Genomic DNA, 13,218 nt, shown 5'->3' on the forward strand with positions numbered 1-13,218 from the left:
AGTTTATGTCAAGTCCTCCAAGTCAAGCTAAAGTTTTCCACGGCTTACCATCCTCAGACCAATGGTCAAACCGAGAGGGTGAATCAGGACTTGGAGGCCTTCCTCCGCATCTATGTGTCCTCCTCTCAAGATGACTGGGTTCAATTACTTCCCTGGGCCGAGTTCTGTCATAACAACCAGTATCATTCTTCATCTGCTTCAACACCATTCTTCACTAACTTTGGATTCCATCCTAAAGTCCCTGAGTTCCAACCGCTTCCAGCAACTTCTGTTCCCGCAGTGGATATCACCTTGCATCAGTTTGCCAATATCTGGAAGAGCGCACGATCAGCTCTGCTCAAGGCATCGTTCAGGTACAAGAAGTTTGCGGATAAGAAGCATCGAGCAGTTCCTGCTCTCAAGGTGGGTGATCGGGTATGGTTATCCACGAAGAATTTGAGGTTAAGAGTTCCCAGTATGAAGTTTGCACCTCGCTATATCGGTCCTTTCAAGATTGAACAAGTCATCAATCCTGTTGCTTACAGACTCCAGTTGCCTCCCTTCTTAAAAATACCCAGGACATTCCATGTTTCCCTGTTGAAACCGCTGATCTTGAATCGGTTTCATTCCTCACTTCCTCCAACTCCGAAAGTCCAAACTCAACGAGGCGTTGAGTATGAAGTGGCCAAGATCCTGGACTCACGTCACCGTTACGGTCAACTACAATATCTTATTGACTGGAAGGGTTATGGTCCTGAGGAACGTTCATGGACCAATGCTTCTGATGTCCATGCTCCTGCCTTGGTCCGGAGATTCCATTCCAAGTTTCCTCAAAAGCCAAAGAAGTGTCCTGGGGCCACTCCTAAAGGGGGGGGTGCTGTCACGATCCGGGTATCTGGACGCCATTTCTTACCCATCAGATGCCTCCTAAGGCTGGCTCAGCGCTCCAGGACCGGATCCCATCTGTTATCCTGATGTGTACATTCCTGTATCCTCTCCTGTCACTCTGGGACGCTGTCACAGTAAACGCCATATTACACCTGGCATGGCGTCTCCCGCGGCCTCCGCCGCCGTCTCTGAACTTCTGCATGCAGAGTGTCTGAGTGGCGATTACGTCAGCCGCGGCCTCCGCTGTGTCCGCGTGGTTGGATGTGCATCTGTCAGCCTGGCGCCTCTTGTCTCCGGTGGCCGGCGCCGCCATTACTGTTTTCATTACCACATGGATTACAAACCAAACTTCCCTCCAAGTGTCTGCATGGGCGCAGCCATCTTGGATTCTGTCAGCTGATCATTTCCACCAATCTGTTCTCAGTATTGATAATCTGCATAATTGCCTAGCCAATCCCTTCCTTGCTGCGGGTATAAATACACTGTGCCTGAGCAAGGAAGGCGTCAGTGCTTTGGTTGTCAAACCTAGTTCCTGTTTGCCTCTCTCCTGTGATTGTCTTCCAGGTTCCAGCTCCTGTCTCAAGACTTCCACCATAGAGACCCGCACCAGCATTCCACCTGCGGTGTAGCCTGACTCTCCAATCCATTGTGGATTCATCTGTTTCCAGCTACAACATTACCTGCTTCCAGCTCAGCTTCCAGCAGAGTACAGCTTCCCTTAAAGGGCCGGTGTCCTTTCTACACTTTACCACTCTCCACCGGTATTATTATTTCTCCGCTCTCAAGTTCTACATTTCAGTTCATATTTCATCGCTCCCAAGTTCATTTATTATTTAACTGGTTCCAGCCAGTATCCGCTCCGCGCTAACAACAGTCTGGTTCCAGCCAGTATCCACAGCAGCTGTTTTATCTTCAGCAACCCAGCTTTTCCTGGAACACCAGCTGGCACAATCCTGGGTTATCTCCATTGCTACAGTCGGGCCTGGTAAGGACTTTCCATCTAGAAGATCATAAGAACTATCTCACACTACCAGTGCCCTGTGGCTCCTGCCATCCTGTAGTACCCAGGAACTGTATTTATTCTTTGCTGACTTTTACGTTTTCTTTTACTGCTGCTGTGTTGCGGAGTTGTCATAATAAACATCATTGACTTTTATCCAAGTTGTCGTGGTCACGCCTTCGGGCAGTTATTATTCATGTTACTTACATGTCCAGGGGTCTGATACAACCTCCCAGGTTCCGGTACATCTCAGCCCCTACAACTGAGGCTGCCTCCCGTCAGCTCAGGCCCTCAGTTGTGACAGCAGTGAGCACATGCAGTGAGTGATTTGCGAGTGCGATCACAGCGAGATTTTAGTCACAAAGTGAGTGACAGGAAGTCAGCATTTGGGGGTGGTAATGGGAAGTGGTCATGTGAACGCACGTCTAGAGATGTACTCGGGCTCTCCATGGCGGCCTGATGTGCGATGATGTAAACTGTGTTTCTGCAATCATGTGGCACCGTACGTAAATAATGAGATTGCAGTAGGCGTTCTTTTGCACAGGTTAGCTTTTGCCCATATTAGCATATAATCACAACTGCATAGAGCAAATCATTGCAACAGGAGTAGGAATAACAATCGCACCTGAATGACTCCCCTTGTTTAGAGTTAGGAATACCCATATCAGAGATGCCTTGACATGGCAGATAGCTTATCATATATTTCTTAAAGTTTGCAACTGCGTCTTTTTCATTTTATTTACATGTAGAATGTGGCTATTATACTGATTTATAGCAGTGTGCTGGAGGAAACTTATGTTGTGTCTTTTCTTGTCTAGATAGATGCACCTGTGTAATCCAATGTACTGATTGAGCAGCTTATATTTTGTGTATATTTTTTTTGGTCTTAGTACCTGGGGAAAGATGAAGCAAATGCAGAAGAGGGATTTACTGTAACTTAGACCATTGTGTATGTGTTATATGTGTATTACAAAGTTAGCAGACGTGTATTTCAAAGTACTGTACATAGAACAGATTTAGCATTGAAGACAAGATCTCATCAGGTAATAAGGACTATCTTTGTATCATATAAACTACACTTCATAAAGAACAAAAAGGACAATCTAGAAGACATTAAACTAATATTAGGATTGCCTGGTAATGTCCATTGGGATGTTTAATCTTTTTGACCTTTCATTAAATGTAATGGGATTTAGCGAATAGCTAATAATGTGGTAGCATTTTTATTTGCATATCAATTACATACTTTCAGCATTAAGTAACATCAATGTGCTACTAAAGAAGGGAGTCAAGAGCTCTTACTTATCTTTAACAATAACCTCTTAGTATTAGATAAACCTTAAAGACTTTAATGACCTGTTAACATTACTTAAATTATATGATAAAGTTAAGGTCACCAGGGCCTACAGTATGTTACCGGATGTACAACCAAGATCTATATCATGCTGTACAACTAGGTGGATCTGTTATACATTAATTAATGTAGAGAAAGAGGCTTTATTTACTAGTACATAATCTAAAAGTGCATGGAATACAGTTTATTTTCGATTGCTTTTGAATGTGAGATCATCATTTCTTGCCGTATAGCAGCCTTCAGGTCATTAATATTTCTAGGTCGATGTTTGCAGACCTCAGCTGTCAGATGGCCTCGTTGTCTGTGTAGAGGCCTTTCATGGAACTGATGAGGATTGTTTTCCGTCCTGTAACGAAAATTCTGCGTGTTGACGTAATCAGACAAATGAAAGTGAGCTTCGTCAAGACATTGCAGCAATAATGCCGGAAATGACTCACCAAGTGATGCAAAACTTCAGAAATCAGCTACAAATGTGTATCATGAATGAAGGCCACCATCTGGACGATATCATATTCAAAACCAATTGAAAATAATCTGTATTGCAAGCACTTATAGATTATGTACAAACATTTTGAATAGCATTTACCATGCCCTTTTTGTTAACCGTCAAAATGAGGATTTTTTTTTTTTTTTTTTTATCACTGTACATAGAAGCTTCTGTATAGAAACATATGGCTGCAGGCCAGTAATTACAACAAATGCAAATATAAATTGCTGAAGTAATACTATGTATAAATCCCTGGAAGATAAACACATACAATTGAGTCCCTGATTCTTCAAATGAAATTGCTTTATGTCAAAGTTTCCACACCAACATGATGCTATGTGACATGCTTCATGTAAAAGTAAGGTCAGAGACAGACATACTGGGTGACTCACACACAGGGCAGGCCTCTTAGTGGGAGAGTCTTGCCGGCAGTGGGAACCATGGATTCGGTGTCTCTGAACAAGCTCATCTGCGGATGGGTCAGTCCAGAAGTGATCTGCTGTCTTCATTTTTGTATACTCCAAGGCACAGGGACCAACTGTAAGGCATTCATACAGTAAATAAGCTGTATTAAAATGTCTCCAACATATACAGTAATTATTCAATAATAATAAAGACAGCAAAAAACTGGAATTATTAACGTAATACATTTTTATAGATAGCTGAAACATGTGAAATGTATACTTCTAAAGGGCTCTACACAGTGTCTTCACTCCCCCTGTCACCCGATCCATAGCACGGCATGCTAATGTGGATGAGATTGTCCATATCGACTTCCATGTTTAAACGAGCAGGCACTAACGATGATCGAGCGCGGGGGTCGCGCATCGTTCATCGTTGGTGCATACACACTGAAATAAATTAATAATATCTTGTTCATTAATGAACGAGATCGTTCATATCTATAAGTGAAATCGCTAAGTGTGTAGGGCCTATAAGATTAATTTCCACAAAGAATCTAAACAATGTAAAAAGTTGAGGACCAATGCTGGAAAACACAGATAAATAAATAATACAGTTTAATACATTTTTGTATACGAACATGGAGGAGGCTACAACAAACCGTTATCTCCATAAGCAATCTTTAGATAAAACTTTGTCTCTGAAAACCAGGTGGCCAACCATAATAGTTGCTATGGGCGACATTACCAGTTCTAAAAAACCCTATCCGTTTGATAGATAGACAGTGTCTAGTTAGACAGTCAATAGATAGACACCATATTAGACAGACATTAGGTCGACAGGGTCAAAAGGTCGACAGGGTCAAAATGTCGACATGGAAAAAGTCGACAGGTCAAAGGGTCGACATGGTCAAAAGGTCGACATGAAAATGGTCGACATAAAAAAGATAGACAAGTGTTTTTTTTTTAATGTAACATGTTTCTGGATTATTTCATACTTTCTCTATCCATGTCGGCATAGAGTTGGTTATAAACCTTGTGGCGAGCGCAGCGAGCCACCGTGCCCGAAGCGTGGCGAGCGAAGCGAGCCCCGCGAGGGTATGCCTTTCTACAATTGGGGGTCCCAGATGACAAAACTATCCACACAAACGACAAAAATGCAAAAAACATGGTGTCTACCTTTTCCATGTCGACCATTTTCATGTCGACCTTTTGACCCTGTCGACCTTTTGACCCTGTCGACCTTTTCCATGTCAACCTTTTGACCCTGTCGACCTAATGCCCATCTAACATATGGTGTCTATCTATTGACTGTCTAACAGACACTATCTATCTTTCATACCGGAACCCTAAAAAACTCCCACCTTAGTAAATTTACCCCATGACTGTGAACTGTGACGGAAGGCAAATGTATCATAAAGACAATTTTCACGTTTACCTTGTGCGTCAATACTGCAGTACACCACACTGAATCTGTGTATGATTAGGAAAGTCCAGCACATGGTCTATGACGTTCTGCTGTCAATATTTTATAAAGCAAAGATGCGAGGCTGATGGGGTTTCTATGGGCAATTCTTACTGGAGCCAAATACTATCACATGGAAACTTAACCAGCCACTGAGAAGCTGGCATATGGAACTTTTCACTGTATGTTGGCATACTTTCAACAAAACCTCATCTAAATTCTATCCCGGACATGCTCCCGGCCAGAGATGACCCAAGCCCAATTTTTTGGGTAAGCAAATATATATTTTGGTGCCCCTTAGAGGAATAAATTATTATACACAGATAAAGATAAACCATTATGGGGCTTATTTATCAAGGCAGTCCTGTCCATCTGCAGATAGGATGGAAGGACAATACACAAAAAGCGGGATAGTGTGAAATATTCAAATTTGATTTCTTATTACATTAAAGATCTGGCTTCTCATTCATGACTCACAATCTTTGTCTATGATACTGTATGGCTATAAAGGCAACCCTCAGACTTGACACCCAACATAGTGCATTCTGGTAACTTTAATAGAAGAACCTTAATTTAATTAAAATATCATTTACTTGTACAAGCTTATGGTTCCACAATTAGGCTGAAGTTCAGAACATGGGACCCCCTCGGCTAGCATAACTAAACTGCCTCAGAGCACTATCCACGTGGACATCTATTGGGAATAGTAACCTATAGTGAGCAAAGCAAGACACCGAGCCCGAATCGTGGCGAGTAAAGCGAGCCTGCGAAGGTACACGTTTTAATGTTGTGAACAAGTTTGATCATGTTCTGAAGCAGTTTAGTTATGCTAATCCAGGGGTCCCATGTTCTGAACTTGAACCACACGATTAAACCACCATCACATTAATATTTATCATGATTGGCTAGAAGGCGCTGTAGCACCAAGCTGCAACCATATTAAACAGTGATTTAAAAGTCCCGGTGGTCTCCCCTCCATCTTCCCAATGGGGAAGGGTTGCTGGGAGGCTCTGGTGCTGCTGGTAGAGGTAGTCCTCCCAGCAGCCGACTTTGGGGATGACACTGTATGGTGGTGGTGTTGTTGGTAAACACATACTTACACAACACTACATACTCATCGCTGCTACAGACGACCGGATCCCAATGCTAGAGGAGAAGCCACCGCTTCGGAAGGTGAGTAATTACAGACTAATTAAGCTAACAGTAAACTTCAAATTGCTTAATTCATCCTCGGAGGGGGGCAGGGAAGGAGGGGTTGCCGCGAGGGTGCCAGAGGTAGCGCCTGTGATTTTTCCTAAAAAATAGTAATTTAAGGAAAAATCTGACATGCTCTAGAGGTGCGAGAAAAAAAGATGCAGTAATTTCTAGAGAAATCACTGCTTCCTATTTTCAGTCCTCTAATTGAATTGGAAAACCCAGCAACTGTGAGAAAAATTCAGCACCGCAGGGTTTTTCAAATTTCCTGCCATAAAGTGAATTACCCCTAGGTCTGCAGGTGTAGATAGTCAGCAGGGGGAATCGCCACATACCCTGGCTATGCTACTGGGCATAGTTCTTATTTTAAATAGTACTAGGTCCCTCTCTAAATCATTTACATGACGGTGATAGGCCCCTCCGGCCCCCACAGCTTCTCTGTGGGCATGATCATATTATCCAATATTTCATTGTGGCTTCCTGGTGCCCTTAATGAAAATGACCTAATTCTTTTTACAAAATGAATTGCTAAAATTAAAATATATTTCATACACAAATCCATTAAAATGTGTGCACAGCAAAAACAATGCAAATCCTTCAAAACACCATTACAAAGTCAAAGATTCCAGGCAACTATAAGTTCATAATTTTAAAAAGATAATATTAAAATGCCAGAGTCCTATAAGCTAATAAAGCAACTTAATTTGAAAAATCAAATCAAATGCATTGTCTTGATATATGCAAGGAATATATAGGACAAATAATAATGGATGATCATACTAACACAACGCAAATATTAACAGTGACACGTAAAAATAAATAGATAAGGAAAAAAACAGTTGGGTACTATACAATGTGAATAAAAAAAAAAATTACAGCCGGCACCCCCCTCACACCCCCCCCCCCCCCAAAGAAAAAAAAAAAACCCCTCAAGCAATTTGGGGTGGAGGATGTCACATCTGGCTAGCCAATTCTCCAGATATGTAAATCTGAAAATTGCAACCAGTGACTATTGGTTGTTTCAGAGGAAAACATACTGGAGACCGGCAGACAGGATGCTGCCGTCTGTATAGTGAGCCAGAATCCCAGCAGTGAGTCCCCTCGCGGGCTCGCCACACTTCGGTCCGGTGGCGAGCCTCACTCGCCACAGGTTATATTCCCACTCGGGTGATTTCACCATCTGTCAGGTTTCCGCATCGGTATCCTGAACGCCGCCGGGATCACGACAGGTGATATTTTAACCACATCCCGCTTCAGACACGGTAATTGCTAACAGCAAGAGGAATTCAGTGTTATGACACTAGGTAATCTTAGCTTCTACCTACAAAGACAATTATTAATATTTCACGAAAACAGGTAACATGAGTTACACAGGGCCGTAGGTCTAAGAATACAGAAAATCAGAACTAGAAATAAGGATTTAACTTTAGAGTTTACAGTTACAAAACTGGATTACAAAGAGTACATGATTATTTTAAAAGTACACACAGATATCAGACAATCTCAGAGAAAATAATAAAAGTATAAACAAACCCAGAGTTCTCATTACGCAAGATGAGAACTCTTGTTGTGCAGGAGTCATGTTAGGAGTGGTCGATACACAACCAGTCACGCTGGACTCTCCTTAAGTAATGCACACTGGATTTAGCTAAATAGGAAGATTTACTGTATCTCCAGTACTGCTGCTTGGTCACAACCCTTGGGAATTTTTAACCCTTTCAAAACCAGTTGATTGTTTTTGCTTAGGTATCTGAAGGTCTCCAGGGTTTTCCCAGTCAAACAAGCTGGGGCTCTTACTTATCTTGGTTCATTCTGATTGAAGACTAAGACCTGTGATTTACCAATACAGATGTAGCCACGGTCATTGAGTCTACAGCTTGCATGTTCACGACAATTCTGGGCATTGCAAGTGTGCACGCAACTAGGATGCGTGCGTGTGTCTAAGTATGCATGTCCATAGAATATATGGACAGCGTAATAAGTTGCACCCGCGCCTCTAAGCGGCACGTGCCGCAGGCTGGATGAGCATGGCCACTTCAGTATACTGGGCAGATTATTGGTTTCAGTCAGGAAAGAGATCCTCTGATCAGATGCCTCCTTGAGAAAGTTCTACAAACTTCTTTCAAAAGAAGGTCCTGACTTCTCTTTGGGATGGTTGGAACGATAGGGTCAGCTTCATGCGACCTCCTGCAATGTACAGTAAACATAAATTTCCTTTTACAATCCAAACGACCCCTGACTCAATTCAACTACCGTGAGGCTTACATGCTTGTAATTTGTCAAACAGCATGAAAGCACTTTGATTCATAAAGAATAGACATTGATTTAACGTGATGCAGTTATATTACCGGCAGTCGGGATCTCGGCGGTCAGGTTACTGACTCCGGAAACCTGACTGCTGACAATGCTGCCAGAGGGGCTATTCCCCACTCGTGGGTGTCCACGACACCCACAGAGTGGGAATAGAAACTGTGGCGAGCGCAACAAGCCTGCAAGGGGCTTTCTAGTGCTCGCCCCACTGCCAGCATACTGACAGCCGGCATCCCGACCATCGGTAGTACATACTGATCCCGATACAACATACAATTTGAATAATACCATACTTTGGGATCAGATAACATGATGGATCATGACAGAGGGGTTGAGAAAAAAAGGGGGGCCTAGTAAAGTATGGGCATATAAGTAAAAATCTGATACTAGACGAGGGAGAGTATTGTTGTTATACCATGAGGAGTATACAGAATGAAACTCGTCCACTATTGTTTTGAAGTCTAGTTATATACTCCACTATAGATACAAACCAAATTGTGTTTAGAAGTACCTGATGGACTGGAGGGTAAGACTTCTTCCAATTACGGGCCAGCTGGTATTTCACAGCATGAGATATGGTGGACCAACTTGTTGACGTGTTTAACAATCTGACAGACTGGGACACACAAAAGTAAATTAGCAGGAGAAAAGGGGGTAGTAAGGGAAGTCACAGAAGATATGAGTGACAGGACCATATTCCAAAATGGAAGAATATTTGGATATGCCCAGCAAATGTGGATAAACATACCAGTTTAGCCACAGTGTCTCTAACAGAGGTGGTAGCACATATCTGGTGAATATGCTATGTGTCACGGCTGTGGTTATTTGTGAATCCGGTCTAGGCATGGTCTCTGGGTCTGGACTTGAGAGTTGTGGACAGAATTGCGCAGGCTTAAGATACGATCTCCTCATGCTGACGTGGCAGATGGCTTAGGAACATAAGAGATGAAGTGACCAGCTATTTGGGTACTGAAACACTGGTGGCGTGAACCACCAGTGCAATAGGTAGCTGGATAGTCACTAAGAATGGAAAGTCTATGAAGACTAGCAGTAGGAATGCTGGGAGTCACCAGCAAACAGATTTGCATAAGGCTGGATGGAACCAGCATGGCAGGACGGAACCAACATGGCAGGTTGGTTCCGTCCAGATGCTGGACGGAACCAACAGAGTAGATTTGCAGAAGGCTGGGCGGAACCAGCACAGCAGGTTTTCTAGATGCTGGACAGAACCAGCAAAGTAGATTTGCAGAAGGCTGGGCGGAACCAGCAGAGCAAGTTTTTCCAGGATTCGGGATTGGCTTTCCGACAAGGCAGGTTTTCCAGATGTCAGGATTGGCAATCCGACAAGGCAGGTTTTCCAGATGTCGGGATTGGCTTTCCGACAAGGCAGGTTTTCCAGATGTCGGGACTGGCTTTCCGACAAAGGCAGGCTTTCAGGATTCTGGACGGAACCAGCACGAGTTCTGGATGCTGGACGGAACCAGCTGGGCAGGAGTTTCTGGAGTGCTGGCCGGGACCAGCAATGCAGGTTTTCTATGAATGATGGATGGAGACAGCAATGCAGTTTTTCTGGAATGCTGGGTGAAGACATCAATGCAGGTTTTCAGGAATGCTGGATATAGACAGTAATGCAGGTTTTCTGGAGAGCTGGACGGAACCAGCAGTGCAGTTTTACTGTGAATGCTGGATGAAGATAGCAATGCAGGTTTTCTGAATGTTGGGCGGAGCCAACAAGGTAGGTGTTCAGAATGCTGGACGGAACCAGAAAGGCATAGATGCCGCAATGGAATGCAGAACAGTCTTTTGGTGCACTAGGATGGCATACCAGTGCTGTGATAGAAATAGCAGTACAGCCCTGTAATATCAGCCAGAGAGTCAGGTGGTGCTGTGATGGTAATAGCAGTCTGTCTAATACAGCTGAAGATGCAGGAGCTCATTACAGACTGAGAGACAACTGACAGCTTGACAGTGCTGGGACTTGGAACTTATACCCCTTGCTCCATGTTGACTGGATGAGGGAGGAAGTGATTCCGGATTGGGCCCAGGAAGGTCAACTGACCAGGAACTGTCATGGCGACGTACATAGCTGGTTTTAGAGGGAACTCCAGCGTGGTGTAGTTTGCAGAGATAGACAGTAATGGCCGCAGGCCTAAGAGCACAAGGAGTTGTAACTGGTGACCACGGAAGTATAGGACAGCATGCAGAGACTTGCTGAATTGAGCATTCACACAGAAGGTTAATTATCACAAGTGGATCTCGTTAGCTAGTCTTACTTTCCAGATAGAGAACTCAGCACTCAGGGAACTCATGGTACTGATGAGCTGTTTATCCCAGCCAGCAGAAAACACACAGGATACAGGACAGATGGCAGAGGTAAGTCACCAAATTATATGATTTTAGTGAGGATTGTGACACTATGGAACCAAATACCACCTGGTAAAGACCATATACAAATTTTCCATAATAGTCATATACTAATACAGCATTTCGATATGGTGGGTCATATCACATCACAAGTGTTATCATCCAGCGAGAGTCCCGAATTCATCTCCCTTGCAATTCATAGTCGGCAACAAGTGGGAACTCCAATGCCTGAACAGAATGGTATATGAATGAAACTGTTCTACTATCATTGGGTCTATATACCGTATAAAGTCTTTCTATTGGGGAAGGGCTACAAAGCGGGGTAGTGGGTAATGAGTTTACAAAATGGCACATTTTCTCTGCAACAGCTATTTCTCCAGATAAAAGGAGATTCACTACAAAAATAACAAGTGTTGTAACAGATACTCTTCTCTGCCAAAATTACCTCTCCAAATGAAAGGAAAATAATGGTCTGACTATCACTACCTTTACAAACTGTAATAGGAGGCTATCCCGGACAATTAAACAGTATATACAACCTACACTGAAGTGCCGAAGTCATGGGATAGCAGTATGTAGATGGGAGCACTACCAAACTGTGATGTCTTGGAAATGCCCAAACCTGCATCAGTTGCAATATGACATCTTGTGAGTCAGTATTAACACCGGTTAGGCTGCTCACGGCAAGATAACATGAAATGTCAGGAGTTTGGATGGGCCTGATAGTGGGTGGTAGATGGATGGGACATTCCATTTCCAGAGATGTGCAGACATTCAACATTCAAATTACGGTGCCACCGGGAATACATCATGGAAAGCATTACCAACCACCGTGGACAGCGCAGTGGCCAAGCAGAGGTGCTTAATGATCGAGACCAGCGGCAACTGCCCTGAATTGTAAAAGACAAGCAACAATGGCTCAGTGCAGTGTTCTTTAGCTTCCATGTGATATGGGAGCAGAAGACAAACCAGAATTCCTGTTAACTCTACAACACCGGACACAATGCCTTACCGGGGTTCGAGACTTCACTACTTGGACCCCGGAGGACTGGCAACATGTGGTGTGTTATGATAAGTCACAGTTACAGTTGTTTCGGGCTGATGGTAGGGTACAGGTGTGAAGCATGAGCCCATGGACCCCACTTGTCAAGAAGGCACCATACAGGTTGGTTTTGGATCTATAATGGCACTGAATCTGTTCAAGTGGCATGGGTTGGGTATGGTGACCACTACGTTGCAATGTTTGGTGACCATCTGCAGCCCTTCATGGCCTTCCTGTACCCCCACAATGATAGAGTATTCCAGGAAGATGGTGCAAAGTGTCATAGGTCCCAAGTTGTGCAGAATTGGTTTGAGGAGCATTCTGGAGAGTTCTGTGTAATGGTTTGGCCACCACGTTTGCGTGACATGAACCCAAGCGAGCATTTATAGGAAGAGGTGGAATGGTCCATTTGCTTCCAAAAGCCTGCACCCACATATATCAGGGAGTTGTGTGCAGCTATCCAGATTGAATGAGTCAACATCTCTCCAGAGGTTTACCGTTCACTTGTGGAATCAACGCCACGTCGAGTTGCTGCACTTTGGCCCTCATTCCGAGTTGTTCGCTCGATAATTTTCTTCGCATCGCAGCGATTTTCCGCTAATTGCGCATGCGCAATGTTCGCACTGCGACTGCGCCAAGTAAATTTGCTAAGAAGTTTGGTATTTTACTCACGGCATTACAAGGTTTTTTCTTCGTACTGGTGATCGGAGTGTGATTGACAGGAAGTGGGTGTT

General features: G+C 43.6%; 1 protein-coding gene across 2 annotated transcripts in view; it reads right to left on the bottom strand.

The window, feature by feature from the left end:
- Nucleotides 1-13,218, bottom strand: part of SGSM1 (small G protein signaling modulator 1) — a 446,529-nt gene that overhangs the window by 116,492 nt on the left and 316,819 nt on the right. The window contains exon 7 of one of the 2 annotated variants that reach the window (XM_063913222.1): nt 4,101-4,246. In XM_063913222.1, the coding sequence (XP_063769292.1) occupies nt 4,101-4,246 (146 nt within the window). Of the gene's footprint in view, nt 1-4,088; nt 4,247-13,218 lie in introns of both variants that reach the window. The other variant, XM_063913221.1, reaches the window with a different exon arrangement.

The sequence above is a fragment of the Pseudophryne corroboree genome, chromosome 1 (genome assembly GCF_028390025.1).
Source record: "Pseudophryne corroboree isolate aPseCor3 chromosome 1, aPseCor3.hap2, whole genome shotgun sequence".
NCBI classification, from domain to species: domain Eukaryota; kingdom Metazoa; phylum Chordata; class Amphibia; order Anura; family Myobatrachidae; genus Pseudophryne; species Pseudophryne corroboree.